The sequence below is a fragment of the Cottoperca gobio genome, chromosome 9 (genome assembly GCF_900634415.1).
Source record: "Cottoperca gobio chromosome 9, fCotGob3.1, whole genome shotgun sequence".
Classification (NCBI taxonomy): Eukaryota; Metazoa; Chordata; class Actinopteri; order Perciformes; family Bovichtidae; genus Cottoperca; species Cottoperca gobio.
Genome location: NC_041363.1, coordinates 17,297,466 through 17,319,732, shown reverse-complemented (window position 1 = coordinate 17,319,732; position 22,267 = coordinate 17,297,466). Strand labels below are relative to the sequence as shown.

At 40.2% G+C, this 22,267-nt stretch overlaps 1 protein-coding gene across 1 annotated transcript; it reads right to left on the bottom strand.

Annotated features, from left to right (window-relative positions):
• Positions 1-266: 266 nt before the first annotated feature.
• On the bottom strand, positions 267-19,282 carry septin5a (septin 5a). The gene is made up of 12 exons (XM_029438764.1): positions 19,130-19,282; positions 18,971-18,984; positions 5,819-5,909; positions 5,624-5,710; positions 4,813-4,936; positions 4,568-4,702; positions 4,289-4,406; positions 4,096-4,197; positions 3,136-3,232; positions 2,909-3,044; positions 2,572-2,674; positions 267-1,458 (listed from the first exon to the last, which is right to left on the bottom strand). The coding sequence occupies exons 1-12, from the start codon at positions 19,176-19,178 to the stop codon at positions 1,396-1,398; spliced, it is 1,119 nt and encodes a 372-aa protein (XP_029294624.1). The 5' UTR covers positions 19,179-19,282; the 3' UTR covers positions 267-1,395.
• Between the last annotated feature and the right edge of the window lie 2,985 nt (positions 19,283-22,267).

Sequence of the window (22,267 nt, the reverse complement as noted above, 5' to 3'; positions counted from 1 at the left end):
ACTAAGTTTAAATGCTTATTTCACCACAACATTTATGAGTGAAAGTCCTCTTACAGAAAATACAGATATTCAGTCATACTAATTTCTTCTCTGAGTGGCAGGACAAGACGCTGTGTGCAGGTCAGAGGAAGAATGGCTGCAGGAGATAAAACGTGAATCAGCAGATAATGTCTTCATCTCTGAGTGCTGCCGCTCAGACTGACAGCCGGAAGCGACGAAGGATGTCGGTGCTGCGCTCACACTAGTATTCAGAGAAACGATGCAGATTGACGAGAAACAAGAGTTTATTTGACACACTTCTATAAATGGGGCACAGGCTGAGCTCACAGCCTTCAGGCAAAATATGTACTGTTCCTCAGCATCAGCATCATCCTACACACACACACACACACACACACGCTCTCAATCAATCTCAACTCGCACACAGGATACACATCTTCTCTAGCAGAATGCAACAACTCACTTCCAATGAGAGATTTCAAACAGAAGCATACACAGGATTAGCTCCTCATTATTGGTCTTGTCTTTACCGTAGTGCCAAAAAAGCATACTGTAGGTCATGTGCATTTTGATACTAAGCACAGGGCATCGGCTATAAAGCCGTAAAAATAGGCCCACAGCATTTAGCGGATATGAGTAATGGCAGCATGCTTGCACATGCACCCTGCACCCTGCACCGACCCTTACGTCAAAGGCTTTATTCCCCATTCACAGTTAGCCACTGGCAATAAATGCATTTTCAGCTCAGCCAGCACATGAAGGAATGCTGGGAGAGAATATTTTGACTTGCCATATGTAAAAAAATGCCACATGAAAGGTATTTATGAGGATCAGAGAGCAAATTAACAAGATCAAAAGTTAGATAAAAAAAAAAGTCACTGTGGTTAAAAGGGAGTTTTATGGACGGACACCTGGAGGAAATTTCATGAAATACAAACACACACACACACACACACACACACACACACACACACACACACACACACACACACACAAAACAATATCCATCAAATGTTAACATCACCAACAACCTAAATTTCTTTACAAAACATCTTTTAGCACACATCATACCCTGACAAAATATTCAAAAAGTTTAGCATTGCATTTATAAATTAGATACACTGAGTAGTAATTTAAATTACGCATTTATATTATATATGTTAAGACTATTAAACCACAGCGAAGTGCTCTAAGTGGGCAAACGGAGAGTTTCAGAGACAAAAAAAAACGCTCTGACAAACAACCGTTCAGGCAGACAAACTATACAAAGCACCAAACTGAGGATAAATGTACAGCCAGAGTTGCCACTGACATGTGATTTCCATGTTCAATGTCTGAAGGTCTCAATGTGGTTCAGGGGAGAAACAGCAGGTGGCGCTGCAGCCCAGGTAGACATCACTGGTCTTTGTTGTGCATCTGCTGCTGCATCTTATTCAGCATCTCCTGCATCCTCTTCAGCTGCAGACAGAGAGGAACGTTATTCATTAATAAATCCTGCATCTAATGCAAGTGTGTGTTTAAAGATCATACAGACTCTGGCTTAAAGATAATAATCACTGCTGTTGATTTAAACATATGGAAGGGACACGTAGTGTGTGGGTCACCAATAATTCAGGTATACTGGCACTAAATACACAAGTTCCTTCAGGATATCTGAATGATGAAATCATGAAAAGTTGGATTTCAATCCCAAACTATACATATTAAGGAACTCGAAAGATGTAGCACAATCTGTTGCTTTAGACTGGATTCACAATGGGATTAAAATGGCTAGGGAAAAGATAACAATAATTCTAAATAAGATATATATATCAGAGGGAAATAGATACCAGCATTTTGATTTATGGTAATGTTTGTAAATGTACTGATAAAAACATGTACCGTTTCTTTCTTTCTTTGTTTTTTAAATATCGAACACAAACCTGTTAATATTTGTGCTTTTAAATGCATTTGCCACGATGTCCTTACTAGGATTGCAATGTGTTTGTATATATGAATATGTCTATTTCAATGCCAATGATATATGATTTATACAAATGTTGATTTAGATATAATTATTTATGCATATATTAGTGTTTTGTTTCTATGTAGATGTTAGGTTTAAATATTATATTCTGCATTTGATGTTATCTTTTTTTAAATATTTTATCAAACTATTTATTTTCTCTTTTGTTTTTCACCTTATAATCAGACTTATAATTGTTTGTTTATTAGCTGTGAGGTGAACTGAAGATAAGTTTAATAAACTTAAGACATTTAGTTCATATGAGAGCCTTTGAGTCACATAACATGTTACTATAGTTGGACCTTTAAAGTACTTTCAAGTCAAATGAGCTTCATGCAATCATTTTCTGCAACAAGGATATCATAATAAACCCCTTAGTGACTTCTTAACACGTATAGGGCCAGGGATTGATGCAGAATAATTCTCGTGACATTTACAATTTGTTGTCAGTTGTGTCAGAGCAAAGACTTGTGACTCTTCTAGGATACATTCATGAACAATAAAACATCTTATAATAGAAATCAAAACATTAATCGTTTGGTGAAACGGCAAAAGTTGTTTCATACCTCTTCATCTTTCATTTTGATTAGTTTCTCAGTCTCCACATCCGGGGTGGAGAGCGGCAGGATGGGGATGGGACTCTCCATACGGTTGTCCTGAGCCAGTTTACTGAGGAGGAGGAGGAGGAGGAGGAAGAGGAAGAGGAGGAGGAGGAGGAGGAGGAGGAGGAGGAGGGAGGAGGAGGAGGAGGAGGAGGAGGAGGAGGAGGAAGAGGAAGAGGAGGAGGAGGAGGAGGAGGTGGAGGAGGAGAGGTGAAGCGGGCAATACTGTCGGCTACTGAAATCTTTAAACATCAGCAGTTATCTGAGATGTTTACAAAACATTGTCTCAGTTTTCACCTACCTGGTCATCTCCTGTATGCACTGCGCTCTGTAGTTTTCGTAGTGGACGTCGCAGGTCACGTCTTTGAGGTCGTGCATGTGTGACCGAATCAGCATGTTCCTCAATTTCACAAAGTCACAGTGCGACTGGTTCTCCACTGAGAAAAGAAATATGCAAAAAACAATTAATAACCCAAGTTATGACATTCAAACTGTCTTTAATGATGGGTAGATAATAGACAGACATACCTTCAACAATTCCCCAGGGGTACAGTCTCCCTCTCACTCTCTGCCCCCGAGCCTCCACCACTGTGTTACTGCCGATCACAGCGAACGGAGTGCACTCCTGCACACAGAGACATGAGGGCGGGTTTGTTTTTTTAACCCTTAACCATGCAGAGAAAGCTGACGGAGCATTTTTACACATCCACAGAAACACACTGAGCAGCTTAAAAAAGGCGTGCCTGTAATTGTTTGTTAAAAAAACAAACCGTTTGTTGTTTATTTTTCTTGCACAGATTTTCCCAGCTGATCAGTGGATTTATGTCACAAACAGAAAACCTTTCGATGCTCCTTCAGTCATGTTAAGATCCCTTAAAGGAAGGTCAGTTAGTAGACGAGGATATATATATTTAGAGACGGATATCTCAAAATCTTGGCACATTAAACTGATATTATCTGGACTTCCTTCAAGAGTAAGTGAGAGGTCATGTTCGACATATTTCTCTGAGAACTTCTGCAGACGTGTATCTAATAAGCTGATTCCAGTATTTTTAGATTCATCATATTTATACTTGACTACTCTTAAAGCACCAAAATAAATAAGCGAAAATAGATTCACTATTTCCACACAATAGTTTATTCCTGGTCTTGATGAGATGACTTTAAAGCAGCAGTTAGACATGTATGTTGGGAAATTAGGTTTGCAGAAAATATAACCTCACAGCTGAACAAATAAAATACATAAAAAATCCAAATATAGTTGAAAGGAAAAGACATATATTCCGTTCTATAGGATCTTTAAAACTCTGGCTTTGACCCTGAATGAGAAAAACAAATGTTCCTGTAAACCCCACAGAAGTGAAATGTAGGAAGAGTATTGGGGACATAAGGGGGGGAAAAATTAGTGGACGTAATTTATTCTCGACCTCAATCTGTGGCCAGAGTCACAGCTACTTCCTCTTACAGTGAATCAGTTCATTAACTCACCTTCAACTCTTTGTCAAGTTGTTTAAACTCTTCATCCTCATCGGAGTCACATTCAGGAAACTGGTACACTTTGATCCCAAACTTGTCTATTTCCTCTCGTATCTAAAGATAAGTCAGGTTAAAGGTTACAGTGAACAACCGCATACAGTACAACGTGCTGAATTCACTGTGGAGCTGCAGATCCGGGACTCACTCTGTCTTTGAGCTTTTTTATCTCGTTGGGCGTGAGGCAGTCGGCTTTTGCGATAAGTGGAATTATGTTCACTTTTTCATGCAGAGCCTTCATGAACTCAACATCCACCGGACGCAGCCTGTGGAGGGAAATCCAGAGTTAAAAGAGTCAAATTCTCCAAATCAAAACAGCTTGAATTTCATGCAGAAAATACACAGAAAGAAAAGACGTTTCCTGCACTGATCACTGTCCTGATGTGTTGCACTTTGCGTGTGCGTGTGCGTGAATGTGAGTTATTACCCGTGCCCAAACGGAGGGATGAAGTAGAGGCAGCAGTGGACTCTGTTGTCCTGGATGTTCTTTCTGTTCAGCCCGCTCTCATCCCTGAAGTATTGCTCAAACTGCTGATCTATGTAGTCTGTGATTGGTTTCCAGCTAGGACAAACACACACACCACACACTACATTAGCATCTCCTCCTGGAGCTGTGAATTCAAGCGAGCAGGTTGCACCAGGAACATGTGACTAGCAGGTCTTCCAGCTCACCACTCGTTGTTGTTGACGGCGTCTCCGAACCCCGGCGTGTCGACGATGGTCAGCTTGAGCTTGACTCCTTTCTCCTCGATGTCTACAGTGTGTTTGATGATCTCCACAGTTTGGTTGATACGCTCTGCAAAGCACCGACACAGAGAAAGTGATGAAGGGGAAGTGAGGAGAAGCAGCTGAAGCAGCAGGTCAGTAGAACAAAACAGTGAATGGTGCAAAATAAGCCCTGATGCAGGAATTCAGGGCTTTGATTCTTTTTCTGCGCCTTCAGTAATTGTGGCATAATTGATTTAAGCTGCTTTACGAATGCATCTGATGTAAAAAGAAAAGGCTCTTTAACAAATCCCATGAAAAGACCAAATTTAAAAATGTTTCTCAATACTACACACAGCCTACACTACTACAAAGCTTTAAAAGAATATATACTTTTAAGAAGATAAACAATCTCTTTAAACATGATATCACATTTATAAATATCAGGCTCTGAGCGACACAGATAATACTTGTTAGTTAGGTCAAGTCATTTACCGCTAATAAGGAAAATATGGAATATCACCGGACTTATAGTTTAACTATTGAATTACACTATTTTATTCTGAAGGATACAGTGAACTAAATCACTAAATGTTTCCTGTTAATGAATTAGAACATTTAGAAACTAAACTGGACTTCTTCAGTGCAGCTGTGTGACATAGTGAAATGTAAGATAGACGGTGATCTGGTTTACATAAATACCAGACCTCAGAGTGTTTTTATTGACAGAGCAGTGCATTCATTATGATGCAGAGAGATGAATAAATAAAGACTTCACCTTCAGCATTCAGTAACTTCCTGTCTTTGTAGAGGTCTGTGAGGAACAGGCTGTTGACCAGGGTGGATTTACCCATACCAGACTCTCCTGCAGCGCGCAGACACACAGACAGAAGGTCATAATGTGTACAATGTACAATATAAGACGCCAGTTTATTAGGTACACCTTCAACTGTATCTTCAGCTACAAACTGACCTGCCACCATCAGCGTAAAATCGAAGCCTTTCTTCACAGACTTCCTGTGGACCTGGTTGGGCAGAGTGGCAAAACCCACATACTGTTTCTCCTAGGATGAAGAAGAAGAAGAGAAGAAGAAGAAGAAGAAGAAGAAGAAGAAGAAGAAGAAGAAGAAGAAGAAGAAGAAGAAGAAGAAGAAGAAGAAGAAGTTTAGTATTAATGCAAATAAAGTGTCAATAACGTAGGACTGAAACTAATGATAGTCGGTTGACAGAACAATAATTGGCAGCTGTTTTTTTATAATCGATTGTTTCAGACATTTTTTTCAAACACAATATTTTCTTGTTACAGCCTCTCATTCGTGAATATTTGCTGCTTTTCTTTATATCATTAGAGTTTAATGAATATATTTTGGTTAAGGACTCAGACGAAACAAGACATTTGAGGAAATTGTGAATGGAACCTTTTACTATATATAGTATTTTTAGGTTAACAGTTATTCCATTCAATTTAAGCCACATTGTCTTGATTTATTAATTGATTGTTTTGTCGATTGAAAGTTAGAAAAGGGTGACAAATGCATGTCAAAAAAGACCAGCGGTGGAAGGCAACTATATACATGTATTGTACTTAAGTGCAATTTTAAGGTACTTTACTTCTTCTGTTTTCAGCTAATGTATACTTCTACTCCACTAATCTCAGAGGGAAATATTGTACTTTTTACTCCACTGCATTTATTTGATAACTTTAGTTTGTCTAGATGAACAATATAAAATATAATCAACAAATAAATTATGGTTAATATTGTAGTAATATTATAGTTTGAGATTATACTTTATATCCCTTCATTGTGTAAAGTTATGTAATGCAATATATATTTTATTCTGAAATGGTCCAATCACCATAATGAGTCATTTTACTTTTTGAACTTAAAGTATATTTTGCAGCTAATGCACTTTTACTTAAGTAACATTTTGTTAGGACTTTTACATATTTCTACATTGTGGGATTGCTACTTTTACTTCTCTAAGTACTTCTTCCACCAATGCAAAAGAAAACAAAAGTATCACATCATCAAATCTGAGAAACTGGAACCAGATTTAAACAATTAACTGATTATCTAAAAAGTTAAATGAATTTCGACTAATTGAATCAACTTCTGAGTCGACTAAGTGTTTCAGCCCCACAATAAAACATCAAAAGCCAACAGCTTCAGAATAAAAGCAGACACCAAATAACTGTAAGAGCGCTCAGAGGGTTTCTAATGTGAACACAAAATGTGAACTGATGCAGTAAAAGTGACCACAACAGAGAGACGGCGTCTATAATACAGAAAATCTACAACTGCATGGAAAAACACGTGCACGGCATTCCTCTGAGAGCAGCTGAGAATAAACCAGCGTCTCAGATTTTCCACTTAAACTCTCACAGAAACACACAAAGAGAGCCACAGGATACCAGTCGCTCTCTGTGTCACACAGTAGCTCTCAGTGCTGCAGGTTTTCTCTGCTGCATCTGGCAGAACGTCATCTTTACCCGACAGTGTCTGTTGACATGTGTGGATATAAATACGCACTCGAGGCCCGTGGAGAGCATTCGCACACAGACAGAAGCTACATTCAACAGACCTGAAAAGCTCCTTTTTTCACTCTGCAAACACACAAGCCAAGCAAACAGTCAGAGTCCTTATAAGCTGTCATAACTTGTCATTGGCATTTCCGACAACCCCCTCGGGTGAGGATAGCATATACAAAAACACACACAAAGCCCACAAGCGGTGCAATCAGTGCATGGCAGAGAGCCTTGTCATGAAGCCAGAGGAGTGATAATACGGAAATCTGTAGATAACTCAGTGAGTAATCATAAAAATAAATCATCTCGTAAATCTGTCACTGGAGGAATCGCACACCTCCACAGAAAGCAGAGATAGCATCAAAAGATGCGTCCACAGGTGTTAGGGCTTCTTATTTATGCATTTATAAAGTAATCTTCAACTCTGTCTATATTTTTCATTGGAATTTTAAATACTCATGATATTTCTCCACTCTTTTTGTCTATTTCTCCTCTAGAAATCCAACATTTTTACCTTCTGCCTTGCTGTTCTCACTCGTGGGCACAGCAGCCTTTCCACCAGTTTTTCTTGCAGCATGATGGCATCCATCCCAAACCGCTCTGACACTGACGGACCAAAATAGCCACTGGTCTCAAAAAGTTGAAAAACAGCCCAGCAGGGATCGGGGAAAAAGTTAAATTTGAAGCCTCGAGATCTTGATAGACTCGTCTCTCGCTCTGTGTCCGTACTCAGATTGTCTCTAACACACCTCTTTCCTGTTGCTGCTTTTTAAACGTGTGCCTTTTGTTCCTCCTACTTTCCTTCTCTTGATTCCCTTTTGTTCCTTTTCTTTCTCTCTTTCCTCTGCCCTACAGCGGTCCGACTCTCCCTGTTCAGACAGGTACGGAGGAATTCTCCCTGAGAAGGAGGGAGACGGAGAGCGGGAGTAAGAGAGAGGTGGCAATTTGAGGGAGGAAACAAGGGAGGGATGGAAGAAGCGAACGCCTAAAAGAAACTCATTCATTCAGCCTGTATTCCCTCCCCCAGCTCAGACAGTTGAAAAATAAAACTCTACTCTACTCTGAGAGAAATGACCACCAAATAACGGCAGAAAGAAAAGCAACAGACAGAAAGTTTAGCTGTAACAAAAGAACTTGTTTGAACTTGAGTGACAAAAGCTGCAGAACAAACAACAGATAAAGACACAAATGCTTCAAGTGCCTGTGGAGTGAGTTTATCAGATTAACAAGTAAATTAACTTGTCAATCTCTCTGTGTGTGTGTGTGTGTGTGTGTGTGTGTGTGTGTGTGTGTGTGTGTGTGTGTGCGTGTGCGTGTGCGTGTGCGTGTGTGCGTGTGTTTCGTCTAGACCAGTGGTTCAAAGTAAGTGTTTCTTACTTTTTTTATTGTATATTTGTATTGATGTTTCACCACAGTTTAAAAATGAAGTGGTAGAAGAAGTACTCAGATGCTTCATTTGAGTAAAAGTATCAATAAAACAATGTAAAAATTGCTCCATTACAAGTAAAAATCCTACTTCGACAGCACCATGTACTTAAAGAAAAGTAAAAGTACTTGTTCTGCACACAAATGTCCCCTTAGACTGAAATGTAATAACATGATTAATTGTTAATGCTGATGCATTGATTCATAAGTGGCTCATAAGTCTGCTGTTGTAGCGGGACGTTTTGAATAACTTTATATAAAGTTTAATCCATTTCTAACATGGGGGTCGGGCCCCCTATGTGTTGTTGTGCAAACCACAACAACACAGCATAAAACAGTAGTTTTTCTTTGTTCTTAGGAAAGTATTACTTCACTAAAAAGTAATAGTTTTAAATTTCGGGAAACACTCTTATTCTCTTTTTGTGCCGCAAATTAGATGAGAAATGAATACACAAACGATATAATGTGATAATTAGTGAGCCTTAGATATATTTACTCTACAATGTGAGTGGTATCGCAAATGTCAAACTATTCCTTGAATATTGATATGTATAAATATGTCAAATGTTTTACATCAAACAATCGATTGCTTTTGTTTGGTTGTTAATTTCTTATAGCAGATCTATGGTCCCATTCTTAGCAAAAAAATGTTTGGGAAGCTCTCGTCTAGACTGTAATGAAAAGGATGTAAAGAAGATCAGCCATCAAGTCGTCTCGTCTGGTTACTGTGTGTGTGTGTGTATTGTGTGTGTGTGTGTGTGTGTGTGTGTGTGTGTGTGTGTGTGTGTGTGTGTGTGTGTGTGTGTGTGTAGAGGTGAATGAGGTACATTTCATGGCAGAGGTTGCAACCGATTACTTCCAGATGTGACGGTGGTGTGTGTGTAAGTGTGTGAGTGTGTGTGTGTGTGTGTGTGTGTGTGTGTGTGTGTGTGGGTGTGTCCAGCTCATACATGATGCAGGCCACAGAGCTTAAATACTCTTTGAAATAGAAGACCTATTTTTTTTCCTTTTCGTTCACCATAGTAGGCACACCCCGCGGTGATGCCACGTACAGGATGTAACAGTCCCAATCCACACCACCGGAGGGCGACAGAGGAATCAACTCTGATAAAAAGGTTTATGGTTTTGATCCTGCTGATGCCTCCTGAAGGGAAGAGACAATCTCAGCCATGGTGGTGCTGATGTAGTAGAGCTAGATGAAGAGATTAGGTCATTGTAGATGAGAGAGAGTGTGTGTGAGTGTGTGTCGAAGGGTTAGGGAGGGTCAATCTGAATAGAAGAAAAGAACAGATGCCTTGAAATGGTATTACAATAGCCCCCCGGCTAAAACCCCCACCTTCAGTCTTTCTCAGTGGCCAGATGTCCCTTTCTCTCATACACAACCAGACAGACACACTAAATATAATCGTTGCCAGTCACATCTCTTTTGTTACTTGCAAATTTGACATTATGTTCAATAAACCTCTCCCGTGACTAAATCAAGCCAAATAAAGTTGTTTTTCATTCACACCTTCACTCCTGACACTTGATGTAATTATTTTGTTGCTACTTTCACCTCTCGGGTAAACACTTGCATGGGGGAGTTAAAAGTTAAGGTAACAAATGGGATTAGGAATTTTAGGCTATTGAGATGACAGAGGTGGATTATAATCTGTAGATACAAATTACGCTGGTGACCGGTGTAAACTACCTGAAGGGTCATTCTCTCATTACGGTTTTTGGTTTGTTGATTTGTTTGTTAGCAGGATTATGGAAAAACAGACTGTTTTACTTTCACTTTATTCTATTCTTCCTCTTGTGAAATGGGAAACCGATAACAAACCATAAAAATAACTACAATTAAACAGACATATCGTCTCTCACACATTTAAGACTCAAACGCATTAAATATAAATACATTTATAAACTGTCCACCTCAGTCCATCACTGCCTGAACATCTGGATTAAAAAGGCTGAAAGCTTGCAAGAAATTGTCATAGTTGCTGTTATGCAATCGTGCTGAATATTGTAAGACAAAGACAGAATTTCTGTTGTGAAGTTGTCAAAGTTAGTCGCCTCTTTGGCCTCTTCCAGCTGATCAAACACGGAGAGGGAAGGTCAAGTGTACGGCAGGTGCAGAGAGACGTTAAGGACTAATGATGGGAAGCAGGGCAGCAGGCTTTGATCGGGTAACATCTTCAAACTTCCTTGTCGTCTTTTACTTTCACTTGTTTCTATATTATATATTGTATATGTTGAGTGTTCACTTTGTTTTTAGACACTGTCTTGTTTGTTGCAAATATTTGCTGTCCGTCTTTTCTTTTAAACTACTGTTGCAAGTAACAATTATTTTCTGTATCAAATGTTAATTGTTTCGTGTATAAACTGACCAACTGTCTAAACAATTATATAAAACAGAGAAAGCTGAAAAACTTCAGAAGCACAAACGAGAGAATATTTGGCATTTTTGCTAAATAAGTGACTCAACTTGATTTTCTCAACTGTTGCAGATCAACTTAATAATTAACTCAATGTGCAATGTGTAATGCTAAATGGCCTTTAAAAATAAAGATTAGCCTACTTAGTTATTTGTACCGTGTCATTTGGACAACATCGTGTTTAAAGAGAACTAAAAGATGTACAGGATCCTCAAGTGAGTTTTTAGTGATGTTTTGCTCTTTACTACAAGTACAAGAGACTTCCTCCCTGTCAGAATATTGTTGCAGTGTGTGAATGCACCATGACTCTGTGTGTGTCAATTTATTTGTCAGTAAAGATGTTGGATGGTCCTGCAGAGCCAGAGATCCAGAGATCAGCCACTGAATCAGCAGGCAGCGCTCAGCTTCTTCCTCTCAAACAAACAAAGACGTGGCCTTTGAGGAAACGGCTCTCAAAAGGCCCCAGCAGTCAACTGCCAGGGTACACACACACACACACACACACACCCACACACACACACACACACAAATATAAAACTTATCCAAATGTGTCCGGTCCAACAGCGTACCCATCATTCCCTGCTGCCAAACACTTTCAAGAGGCTGCCGTAACGAGACATTGCAACACAGACACACTTTGGCTGAAGAAGACTTTTTAAATCTCAACTGACCATGAAAAGACTCATCACACATTTAAAAACTCACTTTTTCAGATTACAGTCATAGTCGACACACTGATTAATTAAACTGTTTAAACGGCTTGTATGGTTGTACAAGATATTGTATGTGACACCATGTCCTATTTTGTGCAGGCCAGTGTGCCTGGAGGGTGGGAATATCTTCCTCATATCAAATGACTTTAACGATTTTATAACGAGGGTAAATTAGCAGTTGTTTTGAAAAGTACGTTGATTTCAAAGTTACTTACTTACTATCCTAAATATTTTAACAAGATAACATCTACCAGCCAACCCCTCTCTAATACAGGGATGCTCTCCAAAGGGGTGACTGCCTTGTCTGTATGAAAAGGCTTTTCTTAAAAGCGCGTTGAGTTGAATTGTGCGTCCACTACAAAATGATCTTCCCATACAACTAAAGTGCATTCTCATTTACATTTTGAAGAAAACATATTTTCTCCCCAACTGAGTCATTACCGCAGCGGTGCCGCTTTGCTGCATGTCTCCCCCTCTCTCCCCCTTACCAGTCTTTCTGTCCTATCTGTTCAATGCTAACAGCTAACGGTGCTAACAGCAAAAACAGTGCAAACAATGGCAACAGTGCTGACAGTGTTAACGCGGGGCGGCGTTATCAGTGGTAACCGCTGTATGAGCACAGTGCCAACCATTAGCCAGCCAGTAGAGCACACACATAAGGACTTATATGCACCAACATGCACACGAGGCCGGACCGGCTAGTAAACAGAGCCCAGAGAAGCTCGGATCACAACACACACAGAGGGACTTCATTTTCTGCTCAGGTAGCCATTACTCCCCCATATGTTTATATAGCAAACAGATCAAATTAAATATTCGTTGTTACAGCATAACAGTAAGCTACTCAATTTCTAAAAAAGTGAGGAAGAGGAATTGGTGGTCAATAAAGTACAACTACATGAAGCATCTATCCAACTTCAGTAATGAAAGTACTTTCCACCCCTGCTCTGACCAGTGCAGGCGCGCAATGATCTTAAAATTCAATCTTCTCTGTCAAATTGCGGTGATGACTAAGCTTAAAATGGTGTGATGTGTTCCCGGCTTTAAGCAGACCCCCTGTGATGCAGCAGGGAAGAGCGGGGACCTTTACTGGTGACTTCTTTGCATCTCCCAGCCGTGCAGCTGACACTTTCACACCATTAACCCTGATTGCTTCACTTAAATGTGTCGCCTGCCCACCAGCGAGTGAGGCAAGAGAGGGTACGAGGGAGAGATAAGGGGAGATAGGAGGGGTGAGGGTGGGTAAGACAGAGGGAGAGGGGTACAAAAACAACATAAATGGACCATGAGCCCTCCGGCCTCCTCCTCTGTTTTCTCTCCTTGGAGATGCAAAGGCCTGCATGCACTCGGCTCTTTAACATGCTAATCTGACAGCATGTAATTGCTCAGGCAACAATAAAATTGCTTCACTGAAGGACACTTGGCCTTCGTAGCCCAGTTTTAGCATCCGCCCATTCAGTGACAATGGACACTTGTGGGAGCCTGGCTGTAACCCTGAATGGTATTATAAACATCTAATATCATTGAATATTTAGCAGAAGGATTCTATCAGCTAAATCAGGAAAGAAAGTTTTTCGGAAGGTTGGAAGTCGTGTAAAACAAAAATGGAGGACAGAACTCAGAAGTCAAACTACAAAGAATACATCATAAGTATCATCAGTGTGGTTAAAATGTGTCATGTTGTTGCACTGTGAGAAATGCCTTCATTACCACAAACATACACACTGTAGTTTATTTGGAATCAACCCCACAAACACGTCGTACTGCCTGAGATACTCACAAGAGCATCAAATGTGCATCAGTCCGCAGCTGAACATAGTCCACAATAAATTATTTACTCCTGGTTGTTAAAACAACCAACATTAAGATGAATTAACATGTTTTTTGTCTTTTCATTAAATTTGTTGACAAGAAAAATATATATATCTGAACTAAAAGTCCATTTACTCACGTTGATGATTCTGACCACCACAAAGACTTGTCGTCCATGTTGGTTTAAAATTTGAGCTCAACTCACTTTGATGTTTCCAAAATCAAGAATGAGACAAGTGCCGAGTTCAACATGGACGAGAAGCAAACTCAATATGCTAAGGAAGGCCATGTGATACAGTCAAAAGCTCCGGAGAAAGTTGAGTTGAGATTGTTTTGTCAAGGTCAAAAATAAACTGACAAGCTCATGGACAATATAGAATCATACCAACCTTATGCTTTAATAGAATTAAATGCAATATTTCAGTATTTTCTAGTCAAAGATGAACTTTATGTGTTTTAATCGAGTATAATTCAGATTTATTTTGCAGTAAATTACACAGCGAGAGGTTATGAGATAATCCTAACTCTCTTCAGTCGTTTATTGGATTACTGCTCTGAATTCTAAACCCTATTTCCAAAGAACTTGTAAGCCCAAACATATCCAGACCGACAAAATACTTGAAAAGATTTTTTTCAAAGAATCTCTTTATCTGGGTCAGCTTCCAGTTACTTCCTAAAAGATCCTTGAAATGCGGAGCTGAGACATGATGAGCACTGCAGTGTTACGTATGAAACTCAGAGAAGGAAAGGAGGTGAGCTGCTGCAGGTACAAGACAAAATACAAAGCAGTGCACGCGCTCTACTGAATCATTACATGCATGTTTGCAGCATGACAAAATGAAAGAATGTGTATGTGAAGGGAAGAAACTCCTCAAGCACCTGAACAAGAGCATCGAAGGAAAACCACTCAAAGAGAACTTGTAGAGGCAAAACTTCACACACAAAGATGACAGAAGCTGCTTTATCCTACATGGCTGTATTCATCATAACCTTTTCAAACGTTCTTTACTGCATCTCGAGTGCTGTGGCTGTAAAAAGTATATCCGGCATGCAGTTATTACAAACTGATGCCGTGCAGTCAAACATTGATCAAACCCACAGAAATGTATTTTAAAGTGTAGTGAACACTCAAACTTAAAATGATGCACAAGACATCTAGAATACGATGAAGCCATCAAGAGACTCCTCGTCATCGGTTTCAGTATTTCACTCTCACATAGCTTCAATACAGAAAATGTGATACACTGTGGAATAAGAAGAATTGTCCTTAAAGCGACTTAAAGGAGGAACAAAAAAGAAAAGTTGGAAATTAATTAATTAATTAAATACTTATGAAAGAAGAAGTTTCAAGACTTCTTGGATCAGTCACTCTCTCTCTTACAACTTATTTTTTTTCTGATGAAAAGCCGGAGCCACAGGGGGTTTAAATCCCAGTTTTAATACCCCCACCCAACCCCCCTGAGATACGCCTATTCCTGCTCTGCAGCTGGTCCACACTGGGAGCTGGTGAGGGTCCCATCTGTGGCAGTGAGAGGGAGTGTGTTTAAAGACAGAGAGGGAGAGTGAGGGCAGGGTGGAGTAATGGAGGAAGAGTGAAGCGAGAGGTGGAGCGGAGAGTTGAGTTCTGAAGTGAAGTGACACACGTTCACGGACGCAAATGCATCTGACACAACATCTGTTCACTGCTGCAAAGAGAAACTAGCGTGTGATGCGAGCACTGACCTGTTTCAGTCATGACATCTCAGACAGAGGTGACGACAAGGTGCGATAACGGCGAGATATTTGCTCATACAGGTCTGCAGTTATGTTAACAAGTCAGTATTTATACAGTATTGTACACTACAAACTTTCCCTTACACTCTAGACTCTAAATCTTTTACAAATTCCCCTGACAATTTTGAACATTTCTGTACAATACTATCACTTTTAAAACTGCATAGCTCTTCCACTATTAATTCAGATACACTGTAAAAAGAATTTACAGTCATTTGTCATATTTTTATTGTATATTTATGTTTCTCGTACACATTTTTTTGTAATAGTTTTTAAAATATTTATTTTCTTTATTTATAAATGCTCTTATGTTTTCATTTTGATTTCTCTTACTCTGTTGATGTGAATGTTAATATGTTGTTAATAAAAGGATTTTGCTCCAGATGCTCTGCACTGTTCCAGAAGGTCAGAGGTCAACTATATGATCGAAGAGAAAGTATCTCACTAAATTAGTCAGTTAGAAATGTTCCACAACCTGGCAAGCCCAAATGTTTTGTTCTCATCAACGACCGATAACTGATCTTCACGGTGGTTCATACCTGATCATATATCGAGGTGACACATCTCAGATAAGTGTTGATATAAAACTGTGATAAGAATGTTCAGTGAGTACACCCACCCACACGCAGAATAATCACAGCACGGGATTGTGGGTAGGTCAGATGGTGTCGTCCGCTCAATTCGTATCAGAGAAGTGGTGGAAACGGATTAAAAAAAGACTGTTGCCTGGCAACGTAATATCACAGCAAAGCAAGTGACGGGAACGTTTACGGTGATGTGAGGGAGTGAGACGTGGAAAGAGGAAGCGGAGAAGGGAAAATACTATTTAGGATTGATTAGCAGTTATGATTCTTTCAGCAGTAATGCTCTCAGCATTCACTGAACACTAGTAGTTTATTTTAGTCCTCCCCCGCAGCCTGGAGGATCCAGAATATGAGACATTTTTCAAAACAGGGTCAGATGCAGTAGAGTATGTGGGAGTGAAGAGCAGCTGAAAGCCAAGAAGCAAAACTCACAAGGTGTAAAAAATGTAGTGATCCAAATACTGAGCATGAGTGAAGCACTACACGCTGAAGAGTGGGACATCTATAACAGTTTATCATTATTCTTACTGTTTGTGCGCAAGCTGTCAATGCTACATCTGCAGGCACACCACTCAACAATCATACTAATCCAGGTTTTTTAGCAATCCATTTATAAGCGTGTGTGTGTGTGTGTGTGTGTGTGTGTGTGTGTGTGTGTGTGTGTGTGTGTGTGTGTGTGTGTGTGTGTGTGTGTGGCAGTGGTGATACCATGTGATCACAATCATTTCAACTACTGGATTTGGTCCAACTGGGAATTTTTGGGAAAGAGAAACCTAGCCAGCTTATATCTGCCAGCGGTGAGGGGGGGGGGGGGGGGGGGGCAAAGGGCAGCGAGGAGACTAAATACTGGACAAATATGAAGATGGGAACCAGTTCTGTTGCAAACAAATGTTAAACACTACAGTGTGAAGAGATAAAAGGTGCAAGATTCCTTGGACAATTTTGCACATTTCTGCCAACTACCACTTCTTAAAGCTTTCATTTTTATTCAATATACAATTTTTCATACTTTTATTGCAATTTTCATCTATTCTATATTTATGTTTCTGGATTTTTGTACTTGCTATTATTTATTTTCTCTTACTATGCACAAATACACCAAAACAAATTCCCTGCATGTGAACATTTATTTGGCAATAAACCGAATTTTGATTCTACATTTCAGTCATTTTGTGCAGAGCACCTTAAATACTAGTAGTGGACGCTAAACATTTACTCAAGTATTGTATGAGACTACAATTTACAGGTTCTTGTACTTCTGTATTCTTCTACTTTATTTCAAAGGGTAATGTTGTACTTTCTATTCATAACATATATTTTCCAGCTATTTGCATCACTTACTTTGATGATATAATATACAATGTTGTGATAATAATATACAACTCTGTGAAGGCCTGCTGACCTAAAGGGATTCGAGTGCTGACCACGAAATCTCAGTGTCCCCAGTTCAAGTCCACGTTTCCTGCATCTGCTGTAAAAATGTTACTTTTAAAATATAAAAATAATCAAAAATTCTAAAAGGTTAAATTCTGCTTGAGGATTAATTTTACTATTTGTATTTTAAGTACATTTTTACTGTGCTGTCCTCGACTCAATAAATTATTAGTTGACACTCAAGTTGATTTAATCGACAGATCTGTAAAACTGAGTTTCTTCACAAAGAATCATGCAAAAGCACCACTGGAAAGATATTGTTTACCAGCTATGTGCTCATAAGCTTCTTGGAAATAAGTCAATTAGCATTAACAAAAAAACATTGACATCGACTAAAGAAATCTTAGTCAGCTAAGACCAAAACAACCGATTAGTCGACTAATCGAGAGGAGGCAGCTGTAGTTTCACTGTTAATACTTCTGATTTATTATACAAGGATCATTATGAATGCAGGACTGTAACAGAGTATAATATGTCTATGCATATATATCAACAAGAGTAGACGAAATAGCACTAAAACAGTTTCAACAAACCTGAACATTGTGCCGTTCATAAAGGATTTATTGTAGGGCTGTTGTATTAGACTGCATTGGGTTTAGTTTGCTGTATCTAATAAACTGGCCGCTTTTGAATGAATGGTTATGCAGTATAGACAACAAGATGCTGAAAAGTGTTCATGCTTATCGATGCTTTTTCAGCTTAAGATTGATTTTGGGGCCTCACGCTCACTTGAATATTGTTGATGGATGCTATTTTAAAATCTATGAACGACCTCAGGTTTGCTGAATCATCCAAGCACACTCAGCAGTGCCCATACTCCCTATACTGTCATCAGACACTATATGACAAGAGGAAGAGGGGGAGGAGGAGGAAGGCCCAGGGTCATCAGAGATGCGACCTCCCCTGCAGGCTCATGTGGCAGCTGTGTTTCTGAGCTGAACAATGCTCAGGATGGTTTCACTACAGCGACTGTAATCACGAGTCGTGCTGATGTAACGTTGATAATTAGGTCAGTCCATCGGTCGATTTAAAGACCGATAATCGCAAGTAATTCTGGCGAGGAGTGGCTGGAGAGGAAGGATGCTGCCATTTGGGTACCATGTTGGCTGCTCGCCTCTTGTGACGCCGGCCTGCTCCACATATGCGTCTAAAAATGAAACCTAACCCCCCACAGCCTGTCAGTGTGGTGATCACAGCTCGGCCTGTGATGGCATGGCTGCCATCAGAGCATCTTGCGCTTATACAACTGACAGGAAAACGTGCACATCGGGGAGAAAAAAGGCGAATGCATTTGATCTGAAACGTAAATATTGCTGATGTTGCTGCAGCCGAGGCCGTGCAGCGCGACGCTGTATTCTCACAACGCACGCTATTAAAAATGCATTCTCAACCTCAGATAATAAAAATAATAAAATTAATCATAGAAATTATGTCTCTTACCTCTGGGTTTTCCTCTATTGGCCATTACAGGATGGATGAGAAGGGAGCGCAGGTGCAGGGATGCAGAGCGACGCCCAGGGAGACAGAAACATGAAGCAGTCATTGCATTGGTTCTCAATTAATTCATGACTGTAAATAAAATCCAGGAAACACACTAACCTCCTGTTTTCACCGGGATCCGGCTTTTGTACCTGATGTTGCTCGTCATGTTGACCGCTCTCCTCCCTCGATTTTACCGAAGCGACGGCTCACAGAAAGCGGCCCCTCGCCTCGCCTCCAAACCCCGGACAGACAGCAGGAGGGCGGGCCGAGCTGACAGATGAAAGCCCCTCCTCCTCCACAGACTCAGCCAGTCACACTGCAGAGTGTCCCACAAGCAGGGGTGCTACAGGATGCCACGAGGGGGTTAGGGTCCAAACCAACCTCATAGACTTCAATTTAATTTTACATCTCTATAACCTCTCTCCAGTGTCCAGTCAGAAATACGTTTTAGTTTTGAAGCAAGTTCCAAAAATTACAATATTTATTCAAATCATCGGCGCCACCATGAAAAGAAAACATGATTCTGTCTGATAAACCTACAGTTTCAACACTTAACTTTCTCTAGCTTCAAGTTTCCCTTTGCTCAGTGTTTGTATTGTAGTGTAAAGCTGCAACATTTAGTCAAACTATATTGATTATCGAGTCATTGTTGAAGTCATTGTTAATGCAGAAATGGTAGAAAATGCTTTTTTCAGCCTCTCAAATGTGGAGATGTCCTCCTTTTCTCTGTTTTATACCATTTAAACTGAATATTATTGGGATTTTGACTGACAAAACAAGACATTTAAGGACAGCCCCCGTTGTTTAGACCAAACGATTTATCGAATAATCCTAGAAAATAATCAGCAGACTAATTGATAATTAGTTAGTTAGTTGGAGCCCTTTTGTAGAGTTTCTATTTGACTTATTACACCCCGAAGGAGACTTTTGCCATAACACACGCATATTCAAGTCTTTTTAAGGTAGCCTACTGTTGATGATATTGAATTGTGTTGCTAAGAAAAAGCATGGAGTCAAGTTGAAGCTCTTACAAGGTGCCTTGAACGATCTCACTCTAAGATCACTCCGTTTTAGCGTCAAAATAGTTTTTCATAGAAATACATGTAAACAATTAAATAATTACTTATTTAACCATCTTTTCTAAATGTAATGTAAAAAAACACCAGAAACAAAACGCACTTACGCGTCTTATGAGCAGACGTCACTGATCAACCTTCTACTGTGAACTTTGAATTAAGAAGTTATGAAAAACAAGTTTCTAACTTCTGTGGTTAATGTTATAGCAGTGGTTCTTAAGCTGGGTTCGATCGAACCCCAGGGGTTCGTTGAGTCACTCTCAGGGCTTGGGCAGGGGTCAAGACACACACAGTATAGCCCGGTTCACACTAGCAATTTCGGCCGTCAAAAAATTGGCTGCCGACAATTTGGCAACACACAATTTTTCTTCGCCGTGTTAGATTACAAATATTTAGTTGCTCAGTAAAAATGTGTTACACAAAATAAATTCAGCCCACTCGTATTATTCGTGACGTCACGCGCCGCTTGGCTATCATTGGCTGCAGCTGATCACGCCACATTGCTTGGCTTTGATATCTGTGGTGCGCTCTGTAGTCGACTTGTGGCTGTTGTGATTGTACGTCATTTGTGATTTTCTTTTAATCTTTCAATCCCTTCATACTAACTATGTCGAGCAAAAAAAGAAAGTGGTTGGAACGAATACGTACAATATGGATTCACGTGTATAAAGGAACGTGATGGGAGTCAGCGTGATTTGCAATGCCAAGTTGAGCAAGTCTAGTCTAGTACCGGCAAAACTAAAGGAACACTTCCTAAAGCTGCATGGAGATGGGAAATACAAGAACACAACGCTCGCTGAATTCAAGGTGAAGAGAGCCAGATTCGATGAAAAGGCTACTCTGCCTGTTCTCGACTTTGTACCCATCGACAAACCGATCCTCACAGCAGCGTACGAAGTTGCGTACCTGATCGCAAAGCAGGGCAAACCACACACCATTGGTGAAACACTCGTAAAACCAGCGAATATAATGCAGGGAAAAGCTGCTGAAGATAAGTTATCCCAAATTGCTCTTTCAAATGACACAATCAGTAGCAGAATAGACGACATGAGCGATGACATCTTGGCTCAAGTAGTTGCAGATCTGATTTCAAGCCCAGCAAAATTCAGCCTCCAACTCGACGAGACCACCGACGTTTCCAATCTAAGCCGGTGTGTTGCATTTGTGCGCTTTGTGAAAGACGACGTGATAAAGGAAGATTTTTTATTTTGTAAGCCTCTTACAACAACAACCACGGCAGTTGCTGTGAAGGAACTCGTGGATGATTTCTTCAGGGACAACGATCTTTCGTGGAATACGGTTTCTGCAGTTTGTTCGGACGGAGCTCCAGCCATGCTGGGACGACACTCTGGTTTTGGCGCGCTGGTGAAATCCGATGCACCACACATCATCTTTACGCACTGTGTTCTGCGTTGGCAACAAACACCTTGCCTCCAAAACTGGCAGAAGTATTAAAAATTGTAGTTGAATGTGTGAACTACGTGTGAAATAGTGCCATGAAGCACCGCATCTTCAAAGAGCTGTGTAAGGAAATGGGCTCTGAATTCGAGGTACTTCTGCACCATTCTAATGTTCGGTAGTTTTTGCGAGAGTACCAACATTGTTACGCAGATTGCTTCGAAAATTCTGAGTTCATTCTCATTTTGGCGTACATGGCCGATATTTTCGATGCTCTCAAATTGACAGATGCAGGGCGGCGGAGTGAACATCATCGAAGCGGAAGAAAAAAGCTACCTTTGTGGAAACGACGAACAGAGAATGATAACTTCGCAAACTTTGCCCTGCTGGACGACTGTGTAAGTAAGATCGAAGACGTGTCTGGAATTGGAGACATTTCTGTACCTGAGGAGCTGAAGCAAGCAGTTGCCATGCACTTAGATGAACTCGCAACGTCTCTCGACGGATACTTCCCCACCAGAGAGTCATATCCAGCATGGGTGAGACAGCCGTTCATGTTTAGTGTTGCGACAGCAGATGTCAACAATGAATACCTCGACGAAATCATTGAACTTCAGCTGAGCCAGCTTCAACAGCAACTCTTCAGAACAACAACGCTCTCAACGTTTTGGTGTCACCAAATCGTACCATACCCTCTTATTGCTAAGAAAGTGTGTATGCATGTCTCTGACTGCATCCATTTCTCCACTTTTAACTTTCAACACTACACATGCCTGAAATG